The 22827-nt window shown below is 38.9% G+C and overlaps 1 protein-coding gene across 8 annotated transcripts in view; it reads right to left on the minus strand.

Annotated features, from left to right (window-relative positions):
* The window catches only part of VEPH1 (ventricular zone expressed PH domain containing 1), a 246924-nt gene that overhangs the window by 93427 nt on the left and 130670 nt on the right, over nt 1-22827 (minus strand). For 7 of the 8 annotated variants that reach the window (XM_054681217.2, XM_054681216.2, XM_001152941.6 and 4 more), the window contains 2 exons: nt 14273-14482; nt 13332-13729 (listed from right to left, as the gene is read on the minus strand). In XM_054681217.2, the coding sequence (XP_054537192.1) occupies nt 13332-13729; nt 14273-14482 (608 nt within the window). Of the gene's footprint in view, nt 1-1582; nt 1908-13331; nt 13730-14272; nt 14483-22827 lie in introns of those variants that run through there. The other variant, XM_054681220.2, reaches the window with a different exon arrangement.

Here is a 22827-nt window from a genome sequence, read left to right on the forward strand (position 1 = left end):
CCATAAAAGACCCCAAATAGCCATAGCAATTCTGGGCAAAAAGAACAAAGCTGGAGCATCACATTACCAGACTTCAAAAAATACTACAAAGCTGTAGTAACCAAAACAACATGGTACTGTCATAGAAACAGGCACGTAGACCAATGGAACAGAATAGAGAACCTAGAAATTAATCCACATATCTGCGGCCAATTAATTTTTGACAAAATGCCAAGAAAACTCATTGGAAAAAGGATAGTCTCTTCAATAAATGATGCTGCAAAAACTGGATATCCATATGCAGAAGAATGAAACTGGACTCCTACCTCTTATCCTATACAAAAATCAACTCACAATGAATCAAAGACCTAAGTGTAAAACTGGAAACTATACAACTACTAGAAGAAAACATAAGGAAAATGCTTCAAAACACTGGTCTGGGGAAAGATGTTATGAATAAGACTTCTAAAGCACAGGCAACAAAAGCAAAAATAAACAAATGGGATTATTTCAAACTAAAAAGCTTCTGCACAGCAAAGGAAATCAATCAACAGAATGAAAAGACAACCTACAAAATAGGAATAAATATTTGCAAACTATTCATACAACAGGATATTAACATCAAGAATATACAAGGAATTCAAATATCTTAACAGCAAAAAAATCTAACAATCTGATTTAAAAATGGGGAAATGATCTGAATAGATATTTCTCAAAAGAAGGCATACATATGACCAACAAATATATGAAAAAATGTTCAACATCACTAATCATCAAAGAAATGCAAACCAAAACCACAATGAGGTATTGCCTCACCCCAGTTACAGTGGCTATTATCAAAAAGAAAAAAAATAACAAATGCTGGTGAGGATGCAGAGAAAAGAGTACTCTTACATGCTGTTCGGAATACAAACTAGTACAACCAGTATAGAGAACAGTATGGAGGTCCCTCAATATCTACAAATGGAACTACCATATGACACAGCAATCCCACTACTGGGCATTTATCCTAAGGAAAGGAAATTATTATATTGAAGAGACATCTGCGCCCCCATGCTTATTGCAGCACTATTCACAATAGTTAAGATACGGAATCAACCCGGGTCCCCCAAAACAAATGAATGGATAAAGAAAAGGTGGTATATATGGCCAGGTGAGGTGGCTCATGCCTGTAATCCCATCACTTTGGGAGGCCAAGGTGGGCAGATCACCTGAGGTCAGGAGTTCAAGACCAGCCTGGCCAACATGGTAAAACCCCATCTCTAATAAAAATACAAAAATTAGCCTGGAGTGGTAGCGCACACCTGTAGTCCCAGCTACTTGGGAAGTTGAGGCAGGAGAATCGCTTGAACATTCACGAACATCACTTGAACATCCATGTTGGACAGGCTGGTCTCAAACTCCTGGCCTCAAGCAATCCACCCGCCTTGGCCTCCCAAAGTGCTGGGATTACAGGCGTGAGCCACCGCGCTTGGCCCATCTCCTCAATTAATAGGTGATCATTAAATGAAGAGTCCATTAATTCAATCACAAATTCATTTTCTTTTCTCTACTACTAGTGTCTACTGGAAATTCTTATTTCTGTAGTAGTAGTGCTTCTTACCTTCAATGTGTTATGAAACACCTGGTTGGAGGTGGCAGTCTTGTGGAACTGTAGATGCTGATTCAATAGGTCTAGGGTAAGCCAGAGAATCTGAATTTCTAACAAGTACCCAGGTGATGTTGATGTTGCTGGTCCATGGACCATATTTCAAGAAGCGAGGATCTGTTGCAGCGTTTTTCAACCATTGCTGATATTTTTGGATTAATTCTTTGTTTTGGGGTGGCGGGCTGACCTGTGCATTGTAGTATATTTAGCAGCATTCCTGGGCTGTATCCACTAGAAGTCAGTAGCACCCACTCCCAAGCTGTGACAATGAAAAATGTCCCTAGACATTATCAAATGGGGGAGACAAAATTACCTCTGGTTTAGAATAATTGCTCTATTGTTATGTATAATGGTTGTATGTTTGTTGCATAATATAAACACCTATTTTGATGAACTGGCTTTAGTGAGAACAGCATTCATCAGCCAAATAAACAGCTTTCTTCCCCTACTCCCACCAGCACTTAGTACACTTTTATTTATGGACACTGTAGATTTTTAAACCAATATTGTTGCCCTCCTTACTATGACCACTAGGGTGCTCAGAAGTAAATTTCAAACCACGTATAGCAATTGTGAATATTTCCAGGGATAAGTTTCTGAAAAATAACTCAACTACTGGATTCATTTTCTTTCTCTATGTTTATTTTCCCCTCTACATTGAGTAAAAATTCTTTTTGCTTTATTATATATTTTTATAGGCTGCTTCATGTATTGTTTGAAATAGATAACTTTCTATTGAGTAAGGTGAACAAAACTGTTAGAATAGAAACAGTCAGGACAGACACAATGCATTAATTTGCTGATCATGGTTGGTTATCTGCTGTTTGATACATATTAATGAATAAATCCAAGCAAATAGTGAGACAAACCTCACAACTATGAACAATCTGGCTTATTTTCTCCCAACTATAGTAAACTGATGAATGCAGATGTCTAGAGAAAGGACAGGAAATTAATATGAAAGAAAAGTTTTGTTTTTTACTTTATATTGGAGATACAAAATTAGTAATAAAGTTGTTTGAGGCTGATAGCAACAACAACAAAACAACCTTGGCTGAATAACTAATGTTTTATACTTTGCCAGCTCTGCCATAAGACACTAGGGATTAATTGCATTTAGAGCATAAAGGACCTTAAAAGTTATCCAGCCCAGTGTTTTTCAAGTTTCTTTAAGCTGTGGAATTCTTGGTTTAAACATTCTTCGGGAAGGCTAGTGTGTGAGGCCAGCTACATCAGGGTTGTTCTGTTTGCAGGGCAGGTAAAGGGAGGAAAAAAGGGTCTCTGGAGCCTCTATAGGGAGCAGAGCTTGCAAACCCATGGCTCTGTAATATACTCTTGGGATAAGTGTGAGGAAGTGGTGACCAAGGAGATGAAGTAACCTGTTCAAGGAATCAGAATTGCCCTGCAGCAGAGGTGGGACTGGAACCCAATTTAGATAGGACGCTGGGCATCTGGAGTTATTACCTAGTTCCAAGTTACCTGCATCTCTGTTACTGAAGCCAATTATTCTTATTAAAAATTTCCAAACCTTGCAGAAATATTTACATTAAAATGTTCAAATTTCCCCCTCCCTCTCGCTTTCTTCTCTGCCTGCACCCCCAATCTGATTATTTTTCTTTTTATTTTTTTGAGACAGGATCTGGTTCTGTTGCCCAGGCTGGAGTGCAGTGGCGCAATCTTGGCTCAACCTCCACCTCCTGGGCTCAAGTGATTCTCCTATCTCAGCCTCCTGAGAAGCTGCGACCAGAGAGAGGCATGCCACCATTCCTAGCTAATTTTTGGATATTTTAATAGAGGTGGGGTTTTGCCATTTTGCGCAGGCTCTTCTTGAAGTCCTGAGCTCAGGCGATCTGCCCACCTTGTCCTCCAAAGTGTTGGGATTACAGATGTGAGCCACTGCACTCAGCCCCAATGTGATTCTTCAGAGAAAAACAGTGATAGCTGCTTGATGTGTATCCTTCTAGAAGTTTCCCTCCTCCCTCCAAATTTGTACATACATACACATATATGTAAATCCTTTTTTTTTCCTGGGTTTTCTTGGCTGGCTCTATTTTTCTCTTTATCATAGCACTTAACGCTTTGTAACATCCTACATATTTTACTTATTTATCATTTCTATTATTTATCATACATCTTTTCCCACTAGAACAGCCTCCATGGAGGCAAGGATATTTGCCTATTTTGATCACTGGTGTTTCCCAAGTCCCTGGAGTGGTGCTGGCATGTAGTAGGCACTCAAAAATTTTGTAGAATGAATGAATGAAGAATGAACAAGATGAAGAAGCAGAACAGGAAAGATTTTTAGGGCAGTGAAATTACTCTGTTTGAAACTACAATAACGGATACAGGTCATTATACATTTGTCAAAACCCATAAAAGGTACAATACCAACGTAAACCTCAGTGTAAACTATGGACTCTAGATGATAATGTATCACTATGGGTTCATCGATTGCACCAATGTGTCGCTGTGGTGAGGGATGCTGACAGTGGGGGAAGTTGTGTGTGTAGTGGGGCACAGGGGGTAAATAGGAATTCTCTATACTTTCCACTCAATTTTGCTGTGAACCTAAAACTTCTCTAAAAAGTAAAGTTTATTAATTAAAAAAAAAAAGAATGAGTGGTCATCTCAAAATTCATGTGTCTAAAACCAAGCTCTTGATTTGTATCTCCCCACACATTCTTCCTCTAGTCTTATCTGTCTCATCCATCCATTGGGTGATTAGGCCCAACCCACCAGCACTGCTGACAGCCTTCCTTTGAAATATATCTGGAGTGAACACTTCTCACCACCTGTAGTCCAACCACCCTAATCTAGGGTGCCACACATAAAGTGTCCTTCTGCCTCATGGCTTTGTATTTACTGTTCCGTCCTTGCTGCTTCTCCTTATTCATGTCTCCATTGCAAAATCACCAGTAGAGAGACCTTCCCCTGTTACTCTACCTAAATAGTAATCCCATTCTTTATCCCCCCTCCAACTTGTTTTGTTTCACAGCATCTGTCACTATTTGGCATTATTCTTTCTATATATTTTTTGTTCTTGGTCCATATCATCCCACAGAATAAGTTCCAAGAAGGGAGAGATTTGCTTTTGTTTGCTGCTATATCTTCAGTGCCTAGCAAAACTTAGGGACTCAAATTTTTGTTGAATGAATGAATGAATCTGCTATTCACCTGTAGAATAGCATTTGCTTCCTAAGGAGTCTCTAGCCCCCTCTACAGACTAATCTCCACATTGCAGGTAGGGAGATATGTTTTCAATCTGACTTTTCTCTCAGGATAGAGCCCAGATCCCTGCCTACATTGAACTATCCTCCTCCTCACTTCACTTCAGTGCTCCCCAGGGGGCCAACTTCCAGTCCCTGGAGTAGGCTGTGCTCCTTCTCTCCACAGGACAGACGGTTCTCTTCAGCTCCCACACCTCTACTTACTCTTCACATTTCTCAAGAGTTCCTTCTCCAGGGAAGCTACTTTGACCCCCAGATTAGGGCAGATTCCATGTGATAGGTTCTGACAGAACCGTGTTCCTTTTCTGCAGATAAATCATCTCACTTTGTAACTACGTATTATGTAAGTTCCATGAAAGCAGAGTCCATGTCTATTCTGCACACAGTTGTATCCCCTGCCTACAGCAGCGTGCCTGGTACTGCCAGGTTCTCAAGAAGAGTTGGCTGATGAATGAATGAAGGCATAAATGAGCATGGCAATCTCTGCTGTTGCCAGGCAAGTCTCCAAAGCATATCCAGGGAACGAACCTTTCAGGCATCACTAACAAATCCCTCAAGTTTGAGAGACCAGGGAACTCTAGGGGTGGCTGGCTAAGTTTCTCCCTGCCTGGCCCAACACCAGGTGATTTGAGCACAAATACCAGCTAAGTAGATGACAACATTCTTGTGCGTTGAGGCTTAGAAATCTCACTGGGGAGACACAGTCACCTGTCATTGTCCCTAGCCATGTAAGGCATTACTTCTCAGATTAATATTTCTTCAAACATCTAAACTGAAGTGATCATCTGTAAAAAGCAGTTTTTACTTACATGTATAAACTACAGGGTTTTATATGAGAAACAGAATCACACTCTCAGAGTTTCTTCGACAGTTTTACATTTCCTGCATTTGTGGCTTATTTTAATGCCAGTGTAATATTTTAATGGCTGCGGGATAATTGATGTGGATATTTTCATCTGAAAAATGATGATTTTCTGTAAAGCAAATTATCTTTAAAAGTTTGCTGACTCTCTCACTCTTTTTTTTGTTTTTTTTTTGAGACTGGGTCTCTCTTTGTCACCCAGGCTGAAGGGCAGTGGTGCAGTCACGGCTCACTGCAGCCTCGACCTCTTGGAGTCAAGCGATTCTCTCACCTCAGCCTCCCAAGCAGCTGGGACTACAAGTGCACATCATGGCTGGCTTATTTTTGCATATTTTTTGTAGAGAAGCAGTTTCACCATACTGCCCAGGCTGGCCGTGAACTCCTGGGCTCAAGCAACTCACCCACCTCGGCCTTCCAGTGTTGGGATTATGGGCATGAGCCACCACACCGGGCCAACTGAATCTTTTTATAAGAAAAACAAACAAACAACAACAACAAAAAAACAAAACCCTGTGTTTTATAATTTTTCACCAGTCCCTAATGTGAACAGGGTAAAAATGTAGACATAGGAATTAGTTGTCTTTTACTCAGCTCTTTTTGCCTCAATCCAAGTAGACTCTGTCAGCTTTGGACTCATCTGCTGTAAATATGCACCTCTCTGAAAATGAACTGTAACACAGATCAGTTCCTACTAAATTATCAAATACCTGGACTCTCAATTGCTAACTATATAATTGCCTATGATTTTGGAAAAATATTTAAAAATCCTCCGTCACCTGAAATTTGATGGTTGTTGTGGAGCAAATAGGAGGAAATAATCTACCCTCCTCCACCCCTACCTTTTCCTCTGTCTTATCAAAACCCTTCACCCAGCGATATAATCTCTTTTCAGTTTCCTGGCTACCAACTCTTCATCACCAACAGAGCTAAAAAATATGGATTTACTCTGTTTACTCTGTTTTTAAATGAGATTTGATGACATCCAGGGACCACTCTGTTTCCCTACAGGGCATATACTGCCAGTTTCATAATGAAAGTAAATGGAAAAATAACATTCACTTTACTGAAATTTGGTTTGTGGCAAACTGGATTGGAATGTGCTCTTCTGCTGGGGAATGTCAGGGGCTCAGGACCATTTTGTACTGCACTGCATCCCTTGGAGTAAAGACAGTCCCCAAACAACAATAATGGATGACTGATAATAATCTGAGTATAAGCTTCCCTCAAAAAAGATAAAAGTACTGACTGTGGATATAAGAGTATATTGCTATATACCCTTCTATCTTAATAATAATACATTTCAAAAATATATTTAAAAATATGAAATATGCCACAGAAAACAACTGCTTTTACACCACCCACATCTCCTCATTTTTCTTTTAATGTGGTAACTTTTAGGGTGAGATATGTTGAAATATACTCCTGTGCATTTTCGCTCCATTTATGTATTTACTTTTGCCTCTATTTGTTAGCAAGGTCCCTTTAAATCTATTAGAGACACACCTAAGGTGGATACTATATTAGGGGAATTAGGCATTTCAAGGTTTGAGATGACAGATTTCATTTTCAGTCAGATAACTGCTCCTGGATCTCCATACAAAATGTCCTAAGAGTGTGCATGTGCTCAACCAATTTTATTTTGCACTGTTTTCTAGTCAGATGAATATTCATCTCATCTGTAGATAAATAACAGGTTAACTAGACATGCAGACAAACAACATACTCCTTTGTCCATCTGCATTGTAAGAAACTTTTTTTTTTTTTGAGATAGAGTCTTGCTCTGTTGCCCAGGCTGGAGTGCAGTAGTGTGATCTCGGCTCACTGCAACCTCTGCCTCCCAGGTTCAAGCAATTCTCCTGCCTCAGCCTCCTGAGTAGCTGGGACTGCAGGCACGTGCTACCACGCCTGGCTAATTTTTGTATTTTTAGTAGAGATGGGGTTTTGCCATTTTGGCCAGGCTAGTCTCGAACTCCTGACCTCAGGTGATCCGCCTGCCTTGGCCTCCCAAAGTGTTGGGATTATGTAATAGGCATGAGCCACTGCATCCGGCCAGAACACTTTTCTTTAATTATTTATTTAAATGTGCAAAGGAAACCAAGCTTTTTCTTTATTTTAAAGAAGAGCTTTTAAAAATATAATTAATGAGAAATAAAGTTATCTTATGTCTTCTTTTGGAAGTTTGCAACATGTTAAGTCATGGATGCAAGTAGGTGACATCCTTCCCAGTGATTTGTTGTTACACGCCCGAGTCTTGCACCTACTCTTGGCTGAGGATGTACAAGGGCAGTGTTCTGATGTTAACTCATTAGAGCAGTTTGCAGAGAGTCTTTTCAAAAGGATTTGTAAATCTTCATTTCTTCTTGTTATTTGGATGTGTTTCACGGGCTGTTGCAGATGACTGGGATTGGGATATGTGTGGTAGGAGAAAGTAAAGATAGAAACCAGTCGCTGTTATGTCTGCCTTTGTCAACTAAAATTCACTTTTTGGAGAGGTGGAAGCAAGTAAGTAAGGTAATCCAAGAAAAGTCCCAAAGCACCAAGAAAAGTTTGCTAGAAAAGTATTCCCTAGTAAGTGCCCTTCTAACAGGGGCCCAAGAGACCACCTTAATGAATGAGGCTCCAGGAAATTTGGTAACATTTTCCTATTTGCTGTTTTTCTTTCTCAAATTGTGTGAAAAAGATTTAAAATTCTTCTCTGGCTCCAAATTTTACAACTTCAATTCATGGATAAATTATCCTAATCCCATGATTAAACTAATCCATTAAAAAATAAAAAAGAAACCTTCCCCAGAAGGATTAAGTGGATGGGCGTAATCAACATCCCCCAGATGGGACCAACTGGACCAGGAGGATGTGAGCATCCCACAGTCACACCAACACTGAGGTGGACTTGACTACATGCACATTTTCAGTAAGGAGGCTTTATTTGTCATTAACCATGAAAACAATGCCCACTAATTGATATTAATAATTAATCTCATTTTAAGAAAAAAATCAACTTATCACTTTGGGAGGCCGAGATGGGCGGATCACGAGGTCAGGAGATTGAGACCATCCTGGTCAACATGGTGAAACCCTGTCCCTACTAAAAATACAAAAATTAGCTGGGTCTAGTGGCGTGTGCCTGTAATCCCAGCTACTCGGGAGGCTGAGGCAGGAGAATCACTTCAACCAGGGAGTCAGAAGTTGCAGTGAGCCGAGATTGTGCCACAGCACTCCAGCCTGGTGACAGAGTGAGACTCCATCTCAAAAAAGAAAAGAAAAAAACAAGAAAGAAAAATCAACTTGTGTGGGTCTATAAAGAAAGGACTACATTACTAGCTTAAAAATTAGCTTTCTGTAAGTCAGCCTTGCTGATACACTCTACGGATGGGATGTATTTTCACCCAATCAGGAAATACTTCAAAGTAACATTGATAGGTTCTTGTAAGCTTTTATATTATTCTTTATAGAACTTCAGTTATGGGCCAGATTTCCAAGGATTTATTACAATATCATGTGTGTGTTTTTTTGACCTCTAATCAGCTTTGTTCACATAAATGAATGCCAATGATTCAGATTTTTAAAATGCCCTTTGGCACATGAATTCAGTTCCTCCAGTCTTGTAAATAAATACAATCAGGCAGTGATATTAGACCATTGCTCTGCTTATGAATACATAACTTTAAGTGGTTGGTAAACCTGCACAAATACTAGAGAACTACAAGGCTCAGAAGTGAATTACTGACCTAGGAATAACAGGCTGTTTCATACCCAAAATGACACTGCCGACCCAAACTTAATAAGACTTGGGGTTTGACATTTTTTTCCAGACACAGTGGTAGATTCTCACTGATCTATTTATACTCTATTGCCTGTCCCCAGTGTGATCAATATTATGCAACAATAGATGGCTGACTGGAGTTATGAATGCTATTTGTGACCCTGATTCAACTCATACCGAATTCTGCTATACAGTGACCAGTGAGGTTCCTATTCATTTAACATAGTTTATACTGAAGTATTATGTGGAACCATATGAAATTGATATTTTTATATGTCAAAACAGTCTAATGTCAGTTTTTTCATATGGACCAACCTAACATCAAAAGAATTTCTTTCAAAGGTTGTTTTGTCGTGTTCCTAGCGTATGGACTTTGTAACAGCAGTCCAAAATTTTTCTTAACACTTTGTTGTTATTTCCTGCTGGCTATATGTCCCTTTAACTTTAAATGTTTCAGAAGTGGTTTTTATGCTTCTTCTCTTTGCTTCTTGACTACTATGCATAATTCATCAAGAAAGATCAAATATGTTGCATTTATATCAACAACACATCAAACATAACACAATTAAGCCTAAATCTTTTTTAAATAAGATTTTAAGGAAAGAAAGGTAATATTGTTGAGCAATCTTATGATAACAAGCAAAATTGTGTCAGCCAGATGACTGCTGGTGTGTCACTGAATAATTTACACTACTTCTGAAGTAATAACAATGTGTCCCCTGCAATCAGCCTGAGCTCTTTCTCAGCGGATGTATTACCAGTGAATCATACAAATTTTCGATCCTTCACACATATCTCTGTGCAAGGAATTGCCCAGGAAATTCCGAGAGTATGAATGAATTCCAAAATGTCAACTAAAAAAATACATACTCAGTCCTAGGTTATCTAGGTCATCCCTGGCAGGAAACATCAGTATCAAAAGAAAGTATTCTTTTTTTTTAAGTACAGATGATGAATTTATTCAATATTTTTGGAAAAAAAAAAGCAAAGTTAACTAGCTAATTGTCAAACTACGGATGCTTTTTGACTTATGATGGGGTTATGTCCCCATAACCCCATTGTAAGTTGAAAATCTTACATCAAAAATGCATTTAATACACTTAACCTACCGAACATCATAGCCTAGCCTAGCCTACCTTAAATGTGCTCAGAATACATACATTTGTCTACAGTTGGGCAAAACAATCTAACACAAAGCCTATATAATAAAGCTAGTTGTTATGAAGAATTTTGAATCAAAATTCAAAGTATGGTTTCTACTGAATGTATATGGCTTTTGCACGATTGTACAGTAAAAAAATCATAAGCCAAACCACCATAAATCAGGGACCATCTGTAATTTTAACTCCTAAAATAGCTCAAGGCAATAAGAAATATCATTTGTTTTTGACAAGTAGAAGTTTGAGGTAAATCTGCAGGATTTTCTCACACATTTCCACAAGACTAAAACTCATTGCATAGTAAACCTTTAATGCTTTAGATCAACTTTGAAAAATCCCACTATTTTACCTTTATCTTTGCTATTGACTCCCTGTGTCAAACTGGGGAATTCACTTAATCTCTCTTATATTAAATTCTCCAACTTGTGCAATAGATACATAGATTATTAGCAAAGTAGGCAATTGTAAAGTGTTGATTTTGATGGAATTTTATTGATTTTAGCTATTTCCAAGCCCTGGTATACTTGTCTAATACTTATATTTGAATATAAGCAATCTTTTATTGTCACCATTAAAATGGCTTTAAAAGAGTTTTAGGAAGGCTAATAAAATTAGTGCAAACACTTTTGAAAGTGTCAGATTATAACAGACATGCTAAATAATATTATAATGTTATCACTAAACATTTGAATCCCCCTTTCCCTTTGTTAGCATGAGAACACACTCTTTCCTCTGATTTGAAGTGGGAAAAGGGCTAGAAAGTAGAATATGGAAAAAAGGGCTCTTCTAGTACCTAAACCTGATAGCCAGTGGGCAGATGAATATGAATTGGATTTGCTATTCTTCAACTATTTTTCTTTCTGGAGGCTGAGCTGTCTGGCTTTTTCTATGAGGGCTGTAGCCTACAAGATGGCAGATCATGCCAGAGTGCTAGAACCATCACATAGATCTCAAGGGAAGAACATGGTTGCTGCCTAAGAATTGTTATTGTAAAGATTATGAGCCTGAGAATGCCTTAAAGCTATCCAGACTTGTTCAACCCACTACTAGAAAAGTGAGTCTGCCCTAGCACTATGGCATTTTAGGACCCGTGTCTCAAACACATTTCCTTTCCTAGGTCCAGGAAGGACTAGGGCACAAAATGTAAAGGAGTGTCAGAAATATATAGTAATCAAGATATATAATTTTTTTAGAATTAAAATTAATGCAAATAATGTATGATGAACAAAATATCAAAATTGTAATTAGGGACAGGATTGATATTACTAATTATTCCTTTTGCCTTATGTTCCACTATGACTCAGTAAGACACTGTTACTGATCTTGTTGTCACTTAAAATTTTACTGAGTTTTTAAATTTTTTAATTTTTTTTTTGGGTGGGGGGACAGAGTCCCACTCAATTGCCCAGGCTGGAGTGCAGTGGTGCGATATCGGCTCACTGCAACCTCCACCTCTCGGGCTCAAGCCATTCTCCTGCCTCAGCCTCCCGAGTAGCTAGGATTATAAGCGTCAGCCACCATGGCCTGCTAATTTCTGTATTTTCAGTAGAGACGGGGTTTCACCATGTTGGCCAGGCTGCTCTTGAACTCCTGACCTCAGGCAATCCACCTGCCTCAGCCTCCCAAAGTGCTTGGATTACAGGCGTGAGCCACTGCGCCCAGCCTTTACTGAGTTTTATTGGTGCCACCCTAATTTGTGTGCCTGAGGAAGGTCCTGGCCCCTGACATCCTGTTTAAAATTTTTTATTTTTTTACTTTGCCCTTCGTTTTCTGACTAGCTCAACCTCTCACTGGCTGCTTTCTCTTAAGCCACCTCCTGACTATGGTTGTGCCCTTTTCTTTGTGTATGGATGGTCCTGACATAAGATGGTTGAACTTACCATTTTTTGACTTTACAATGGTGTGAAAGTGATACTCATTCAGTAGAAACCATACTTTGAGTTCCTATACGACCATTCTATTTTTCACTTTCAGTACAGCATTCAATAAATTACATGAGATATTCAACAGTTTATTATAAAATATGCTTTGCGTTAGGTAATTTTGCCTAATGTAGGCTAGTGTCCTAAGTGTTCTGGGCATGTTTAACGTAAGCTAGGCTAAGCTGTAATGTTTGGTAAACTAGGTGCATTTTCAACTTATAATGGGTTTTCGGGGACATAGTCTCATCCTAAGTTGAGCATCATCATCTATACTCTAAACTCTAAGAGGTCAGGAATTGTATCTGTTTGGTTTATAGCTGAATCTTGAGTACTTTTAACACAGTGCCTGGAACACAGTAGCTGAATGGAAGCTGATATTCAATGTTACGCATGACTTTCTTGCATGATTATGTGGTTGGGAAATGTCTCTGGCAGAACCCCTACCCCAGAGCCGGCTTCAGGGTCACAGACCTCTTTCCAGGATTTTTGTGAATTCTGGGGACAGGGAACCAGAAATAATATATCTTGAGGTTTGCAAAAATCAAAGAGTCAGTGGACTTATGTGCACCCAAGTAGATTCAAATGGGAATCAAGATGATCAACCTTTTCTTGGGAAAAAAAAAAAAACTAACATAATGTAAGGTGTTTAAAAAAAGATCTATTTTGCAAAAGATCCAGAAAAGAGTAGGCTAATTTACCTGATTTGAGCTTTTTGTTTATTTGCAGTGACTTCTGAAGTTTCTCAGGTTTGGGAAGTACACAACACTTACCTTCAATGGTACACTGATCAGGGACTGGAATCTTCTTTCCAATTTCCATGGCATATGCTTTCACTTTGCTGAGGTTTTTTTTTAAGTGCAAGTAGAGCTTATCTTGGTATTCTATAGGACTTGCAGTTGTCTCTGGAGTTTCTTCCTGGGAGTTTTCTTTAACAGTTTCTGGCAAATTCTCTGAGTCTATATGTATAATATTTGGGTATGAAACTGAAGACTCCCCCAGCTGTGATCTCTCAGTGTCTGTCTTAAACGGCAGCTTGTCATTTCCTTGGCCAAGTGGGTCTATTTCTGAAAGAGAGATGCTGGCTGGTATGTCTCCCCTGTTTTCATCTTCGCCGTCATCTGAACCCACACCCTTTGTGAGCATAGTGTGGAAAGCCAAACTTTTTGACCTAGAGTTCAAACAAAGGGAAAGTTAAAGAAGTTGTGTTACCATTCACTGACAAGGAAAAGAAATAATAATAATATTGGGGCAAAAAGTTACTTCCTCTGGAGTGTGAAACTATTAACAGGCCTGATAAATGTATACCACCAATAAATGATGTAATAAACCAAACCTTTGAAAATCTAAGTCACCTCCAAAAACAAAGTTTAAAAATCAATTTCATGGCAAAACTGGCTGCAAAATAGTAGACTTACATATTTTTCATCTTTGTCTACTTTTGCTTTTGATTTTTCCTCAGAAATCAAGAGACAGTATTTTCCATATGGCATATAAGCAATAGATTTGTTTTCCATTCATAGTACCCATTTAAAATAGTGAGTTTCTTTGGATAATGAGAGCATTGTGGATGATATTTCATTCATGTAAGGATGGCACTTTGGGTGGCAATGGGTAAAAGATATATAAAAAACACCCCATAACAGAGTGATAACAAAGCTAATAGCGAACATGAAGTGTATGATTTAAAAAACAAACCAAACAAGAGTTATACCTGTTAAATCTAATGTTTTTTCTTTCTTCTTTAGAAACTTGGCCCAGACTATATCTTCTGATAGAGCCAGGGGTATTGCTCTCTGCATTTATCTTGTCTTCAAAAGCCTGGATTTTAACTTGGAGTTTTTCATGGTCTTCATTTTCAGTTACTATGAGCTTGGTTTCTTCCAGTTTCTCAGGGAATTCAATTTCAGTGCTGATTTTTCTCCTAAAGGAATATAAATCATTGCATTAGATGCAGGTCATATATACTCTTCAGAACAGTGTTATTCTCTATTTAACTGCCTCTCACTCAGAAGCAAAAGCTTTGCCTGATAATTTTTTTCATTGGTCATTTAACAAGTATTTACTACAGGCATAGGTCTTTGAAATTGCTTCTACAGCTTGTTCTGCCAGAAATTTAGAAACAGTGGTGTTTATGTGAACTTTGTATTAAAAATGCTTTTTTAAGAGTTCAAAGAATAAAAAGCAGTTTTTATGCTCATGTACCATATTCTTTTCTAGAAATTCTTCAAATGTATGGCTTTCACATGAAATGTGTGCCAGATATTTTCTAAAAAATTTACATGTGCTGATATGTTTGTACTGAAATTACAGAATAAGAACATTTCACATGCACTGTATAAACTTATGGTTTTGTTAATTTTAAAAAAATCAGTATAACTCTTATACCTTCCAAGGAGAAATATCTTTCTGAATTTTAAGATGTTGGAAGAAAGAGGTTTTCTATGAACGATATTAATATAGACCCAAATATCTTTTATAGTAGAGTTTATAAACCACTTTGTGGGTCATTAAAATTACTTCCTTTAAAGCAGGGGCCATGTGTGGTATAATTTTGGATTTCCTCTGAGGGCTAACAGTGCCTTAGCTAGAATAAGCACCTACAAATAAGCTGCAGAAATAGCTTTCTGATGTTCACTGAGGTGCTGAGTAATTATAGGAAAGTAGCATGCATTTATCTTCCCTTATTTATCTTCTAATACTGAGCTGGCCTACAGCTACTTTAATTTTTATTCAACAATCACTATCCATTTTTATAACGTATGGTGTTAGTATTAATTCTTTTCTTAAAAAACAAGGATAGAAGGAATTATTTTTACTTACCACACTTTTGACACCCAATATGTGGGTTTTTTTCTCATACCAACTAATTCTCCAACCCTCTAGACACCAACTGGGTGTCCTACAGTTCAATTCAATCCTAACACTAACGACCTGGAATTAGCCCCAGACTCCACAGACGGCCCCCAGTTCAGATGCCAGTGAGAAGTATGGGGTCCCCAGCTTACACTTCTGTTCAACTTGGCTACAAAGGTTCCTGCACCACCCCACCCCCATGGTTCAATAATTCACTGGAATGACTCATAGGACTCAGGAAAACACTTTAACTTATTATTATTGGGTTTATTATAAAGGATACAACTCAGAAACACCCCAGTAGAAGAGATGCATAGGGCAAGGTATGGGAGAAGGGGCACAGAGCTTCTGTGCCCTTTCTGGGTACGCTGTACTCCCAGCAACTCAATGTGTTCACCAATCTGGAAGTCCTTGGAATTTTAGGGGTTATTATGACGGTTTCATTATTCAGGCATGATTGATTAAATGATTACCATCGGCGATTAACTCGATCTTCAGCCCCTCTCCCCTCCCCAGAGATTGGGGTTGGGTGAGTTATAGGGTAAGATAGAGAATGGGGCTGAAAGTTCCAACAGTGTAATCATGCCTTGGTCCTTCCTGTGACCAGCCCCAATCCTCAAGAAATCTAGGGGTCCCTGCCAACAGTCATCTCATTAGCATATAAAAGACACCCATCGATCTGAGATTCTGAGGGTTTAGGAGCTGTATGCCATGAACTCGGGACAGAGACAAAGTATTTATTTTTTATTACAGTATATAATAATCCCTAGAAATATATTCACCAAGATGGTCTAATGATTTTGTTGGTTTGTCTGTGTGCATTTACTTGGCTGTCTTTAGTATTTTTCCAAGACATTCAGGAAAGGGCCCAGACTTAGAGAAAAATCTTGGCTTTTTCAAACATTATTTTTCCCTAAGGGCCAAAGTGAACCTGGCATAATACCTGAATGAGAGTGAGCGGAAAAACATACTTAAAAAAAAAGAAAGAAAAAGAAAGAAAGAAAGCACTGCCAGGCACGGTGGCTTATGCTTGTAATCCCAACACTTTGGGAGGCCGAGGTGGGTGGATCATTTGAGGTCAGGAGTTCGAGACCAGCCTGCTCAACATGGTGAAACCCTGTCTCTACTAAAAATACAAAAATTAGCTGGGTGTGGTGGCAGGCACCTGTAATCCCAGCTACTCGGGAGGCTGAGGCAGGAGAATCAATTGAACCTGGGAGGCAGAGGTTGCAGTGAGCAGAGATCACGCCATTGCACTCCAGCCTGGGCGACAAGAGTGAAACTGTCTCAAAAACAACAACAACAAAAACAAAAACAAACAACAACAACAACAAAAAACACTACTTTTTAGGAAAAAGCAATGCAGAAGGGCTGGTAACTAATTTTTTCAGTTATAATCTACCCATTCTGGCACCTATATCTGCGGTGGACACTGGTGAAGCACTGCGTTAGCAGGGTTGGATAGTGAAGTTTTTCTGGCTGGCCCAGAGAGGAGAGCAGTCCTGGCGTTGAGGGAGGTTCATGATTATGGGCCCTCAGTGGTCAGAATTCACCTGTAGGTCCAGCCCAGGGACAGCTGCTGATGATTCAAAGTGGGAACCAGCATCTTTTAGGTAACAAGGCAATTGTTTATTGTTTAATAAGCGGTTGCTGATACAATTTAAAACCATTTTTCTTACATAATTTTATAAGTTTTCTATGGCTTTACATAATTTTTATCTACTCATACCATGCATAAATAAAATATACATTGGTAGATTGCAAGAATCAGTATATGGGAATAGAGGCTAGGCTTGAAAATGTTTTTCTTTCTGACATATATATGATATTGGCTACAGTCAGATAGATGGGAGGCTTTGACATCTTATAGCCAGAAGATTCTAAATGTTTACTCCCATTACAAATGAAACCAAGATAATGCTATCTCTAGATGCTATTTTACAAACCATGATGATTGCCAAGGTTAATTTTTAAAAATCTAATGGACTTACCACACAAGAAATTTTGGGGAGTATTTATTTTCTATCCACATTAGTTCATGTATAATCATGAAACTAAAATATTTCTCTGGTTCCATGGAACCTAATCACACTTCAAAATTAAAGGATGCCTTTATTTCAAATATTTCTATAGCTGGGGTCATTAAAACTTAAAAATTTGTAAAGCATAACTTGTAACCCAAAATGTAAGTATTAGATATTGAGCATTATATAAATGTTTTAATGTTTTAATTTTTAAGTTTTTAGAGATGGGGGTCTTGCCATGTTGCCCAGGCTGGCCTCAAACATCTGGGCCCTAGCAGTTCTCCTATCTCAGCCTTCTGAGTAGCTGGGACTACAGGTGTGTACCGCTGTGCCTGACTATACACATTTTTAAACTTCAAAACATATGAATTGTTAGAGGAAAATTTCTCATGAATTTATAATTTTTTTTCTTTCTGTCTAAAGCTCTGGCTTATATCAGTTACAATAATCACATTTTCTTCAAAAAAACTTCAAATTTCATAGATTATAGAAAATGTCCTAAGATAATTTTATTGGATCAGTTTTTTATTCTTAAAAAAAGTTTCATATTTATGGAAATCCTTCTTTTGTTTGTTGTACTCTTTATATCAGTTTCACCATCTATAAAATGCAGATAATAACTGTACTTAACTCACGGGGTTGGTAGAATGATTAAATGACAGAACCAACATGAAGCAGTGTTCCTAACACATAACAAGCAGTCATCACATGTTAGATTTTATTACTGTCAGGCTGTAGGAGGGGATGGCCACTTAAGCCCCTTTCCGTGCCTGTGTCTCCAGTGACCAGATATTGGTTAGCAAGCCCTGCAGCCTGGATGCATCAGAGCTTTAGTAGCTGGAAGCAGCCTTCCTTCACGTTCAAGTTGCTTTATAGCGTTACTCTGATGAGATGCTGGGCATGACACTCACTGACCCCAAGAGGGCAGGTTGGGTGCCTCAAGGGTAAGGATTCTCAGTGAAAAACAGGACACTCAGCCAAATCTGAATTTCAGATAAACAATAAGTTTTTTGTTTGTTTGTTTGTTTGTTTGTTTTGAGACTGAGTCACGCTCTGTCGCCCAGGCTGGAGTGCAGTGGAGTGATCTTGGCTCACTGCAAGCTCTGCTTCCCGGGTTCATGCCATTCTCCCACCTCAGCCCCCTGAGTAGCTGGGACTACAGGTGCCCGCCACCATGCCCGGCTAATTTTGTTTTTGTATTTTTCGTAGAGATGGGGTTTCACCGTGTTAGCCAGGATGGTCTCAATCTCCTGACCTCGTGATCCTCCCGCCTCGGCCACCCAAAGTGCTGGGATTACAGGCGTGAGCCACCGAGCCTGGCTAACAATAAGTATTTTTAAGTGTAGGTATATCCCTAGTGAAATATACTAAAAATATATTATACTTGACTACAATTATTATACTAAAAATACTAAGAAATTATTTGTTATTTAACTGAAATTCAACTGGGTGTCCTGTATTTTTATTTGTTAGACTTGGCAAAGCAACTCTGGGATAAATCCCTGCTGCACTGTGGGCAGGGACCTGTACAACCCATCTGGTCTGGCACGGTGCTTGGCACACACAGGACCTGGAATTTTTGTAGAATAAGTGAACTGAGACCACATTGTTGTCTGAAGTCAGCCTGCCACCCACCTCTAAACAACAACAACCACCACAAAACACAAAAAACAAAACAAACAAATAACAACAACAACAAAAAAAACAAAATGAAAACCTCCTGAGGTCTACCAGATGCCCATGAGAGACTGGCCACTTCTCCTGGCCCTTCAGGGTTTGAGGATGGCACAGTGCTATTTGGTAAACATGAAATGTGGAGAGAAGCAGGGAGCAAGAGTAGAGGCAAAAAGAGTAATTTGCAAGGGAACAAATATGAAGAATGAAGAAGCAACAATAAAATGTCTGGGATAAAGAAATGCTCTCTAGATCTAAGGCTGATGAGAATTCTCACCGCAAAGACTTTCTCTTCTGCACAATCTCCCTTGGTTTTATTATTTAGATTTGTAGAGCACAGAAGTCAGTGGACTGGGGTGGTAATGAAGTCATTGAGGCAGCCAAGGTCTCCAGATGGGTCAAAGGGAACTTTCTGTTTCTGGCCATCAATCCACCTGGGCATGCCACAGAACTTTGCTGGCAGGGAGGTAGGACAAATTTCAATTCCAATAAATTGGAAGGTCAGGAAATGGTAGATAGAGGGTTTGGGTTTATCATAAACATTCCCTTTCCTTTACTTCTTTTCCTCTTGCTTTTAAAATTTAATATAAAAAGATAAAAGTATTTTGTTCGAAACAAAGTTTTTGAACAAAAAGTTCAAAAACCAAGATCTTTTCCTGAGATAAACTTCGGCTTCCCTCCTACAGCAAGGAAACACATCACAAATGTGAAAGTGCTGGCAGATCCATGGGTCCTGTATGTGTTTACTCATAGAGTGGTGGGGGCAAGGGCCAGTGGGTTGGGCTCACTCAGGGGGTTGTTATTTCTTTTCCATTTGTCACTTTTGACCCCAGAGGTAATTTTACAGAAATCTTTGCCAGAGTTCTATAATCCCCTAAATATTAACTTGGCCTTAACTCAACACACCACATTACAAGAGGTTCAGATAATTTCTAGTCTGAACAGTTTCTGGTCTCTGTTGCCAAAGCAAAGTTTTTAAAAGTACCTCTAGGGATTCCCAGGGGGAGGCCTAATTACCTCCCTCTTGTGTGAACGGGGACTTCCCTTAGAAACAAATTGGCCCTTGGGCTGCTCGCTGCTCTCACTAAGCCGGGAGATGAGACTATAAAGCTGGCAGGGGTGGAAAGATTGGCAGCCTCTCTTCCTGGCTCCTTAAATCAAAGAAAAATAATATTAGTTAATGTTTGATGATCTTGGCCTACAATTCCATGTCCAGGATATGTACTCCTGCAGAGTTAAGCTTGTTAAAGGAGAAGTAGGAGAATGCAATGGACTAAATCCACATTGGAGTCCTGAATTCTTAGAATGCTATGTTCCTTACTCTTCAGTAATCTCTTGGGTCATCAGTCATCATAGAGAAGATCCCCCAACTTCACAGTGCTAGCATCTGTTTTGGGACTGCAATAAATAATGCTGCTGGAACACCTAAGCTGGAATGTTAAGGGAAAGGACAACAATAAGACTCAGTTCTTGGTATCTATTCTGCCTCTGACCTGCTCAGTGGGCAGAAGCAGAGATGGGCAGGTACCTAGTTATGTGGGGATCAGAATGTGATCATGCCAATGGTAGAACTCTGCTAAAATGAAATAACTCCATGATTTACTTCATTTACACAAAATTTTAAAAGAGTTTTCAAAAGGAGACAGTTGTGGGGGAAACTGACTGAACAGAATCTTATGGGGAAAAGCTTAGGTTCATGACTCCAATTTCATGTTTATTAGTGATGCTATAAAACTCTTAAGGACTCTAAGTTTTATTTTTGTTATATAAAAATGGGATTGATATTACATCATCAGATTGCTGAAAGCATTGTATAAGATACTGGATTTGACAGTGTTGCTCACATAGAATGCGCATGAAAAATTCAAGGCATGGTAAAACCCTGAGTGGCTGCTGCTTGATGTGGACATTTGACACTGAAAGAAGGAGGTTTGCGCAAGTGTTACCAATCCTAGAAGATAGGCTTTTCCTGCTCAAAGCCAGGGAGGACTATAAAATCCCTCCTCTTACTGCAGTATCTTAAACAGTGTGTACTAAAAGAGAGGGACTCTCCTACTCCATGAGCATACAAGAACTGGGATATAGAAATGGCCAATTAAAAATAAATCCCTGTACTTGAAATATGAATTCTGAGCAACTGCAGACAAAGAGAATTTCCTGAAATTAGAATGAAAATATAAAAGCCATGATACAAGGAAGCGACACTTCTAATTCAGATGCCCAATCATTTGCTCACTTTTCAGTTATTTAACCAACATGGGAGAGAATAAGACATGGAAAAGGGATCAGCAAAAAGTGCAAAGCCCCTGCTTTTCCTACTCAAAGTGAGATCCCTGGACCAGCGGCATCAGCATCACCTTGGAGCTTGTCAGAAATGCAGAATCTCAGGTTCTGATCCCAGATCTACTGAATCAGAATGTGCACTTTAATACGGTCCCCAGGTGTCCAGTGACACGTTCAAATTTTGAGAAGCAATGGCCCAGACAATGAAATAAGAGAATCTGAAGTGGACCAGGGCAGAGGCCTTTTTCCTCAAGCAAGGCTGCTGAGGGTTTCACTAATTCTGTAGTAAGGTAAGACTTAATCTGTGGATTATTTGGAGTTGGTAGGCCTTGCCTTTTATCCTTTTGGGGATACATTCCGAGGTAAAGGTACATTTTCGGGTTTTGCTGCTGGCAGATACTGGTTCAGATGGACCCCGCATCTTTAGATTCCTGAGACGACTGGGCATATCAGGTGAGCAGTAGCCTTAACAGAAGACGGCCGCCCCATCCTAATGAACTGCCACCCAGATATAACACAAGCTACAAAATCACTTTGTAAATTATAAAGGACCGTAAAAAACGTACAGTAGGAATATCATCAAAGCACTGTCAATCAAGAGGGAGACCTGTAAGCCAATGTGCTCTTCTTTGCCTAGGCTGACTTTATCGTCTGGGCACAGGAGCAAGCAATAGGGTCTGGCCATGAGGATTAAAGAGCTAAGACATTGTCACTCTTGGCATTTGACACTGGAAGAGCAGGAAAAATGGTTAAAATTTTCCTATTTGATACATCTTCTCATAGTCTTCATCTCAAATATGATACTGTAACCCAATTTTAATTGATAGAAACATAGTTACCCAGAAATGGAGGATATACTTAATCAAAAACACATCAATAACTGAGCTGGGGATAGAACTCCTACATAAAATTCTGTGATTCAATTCCTAGTCTACCTAGAATTCAGCCCTTACCTACAGCAAAGTTTATCTAACAGCCTTCAGGCTGCCAACTAATGAAAAGCCTATCTTTTGCTTTATGATGAATATGAATAATATTAAGAACCATTTTTCCTCAACTGTAACCCATCTTAGAGTAGCTGTATCTCAACCATGGCCACACTGGTGTGTGTTCATCACCTTTCATTTATTAAATCTCTTTCCTTTAGGTCCCAGAAGAAAGTTTAGGGAATAAAATATTAGGTATTAAAGAGAGTTCTCAGACTTAGTCTGGGTCCAGCTGTATCCAACATTTAATACAGTAGCTTTTAAACTCACTGTAGTAAAGAACTATTTTTTTTTAAATTTTCATGTCACAGACCAATATTTTTGTAAAAATAGCAAAAATAAACTACTAGAGAAACGCAATGAATAAAACAAGACATACAACGTCCACTGATCAGGTACTTGGATATTACAGCAATGTTAAATTGCTATAAAAGTTCTAACTTCTT

Source organism: Pan troglodytes, chromosome 2 (genome assembly GCF_028858775.2).
Source record: "Pan troglodytes isolate AG18354 chromosome 2, NHGRI_mPanTro3-v2.0_pri, whole genome shotgun sequence".
Classification (NCBI taxonomy): Eukaryota; Metazoa; Chordata; class Mammalia; order Primates; family Hominidae; genus Pan; species Pan troglodytes.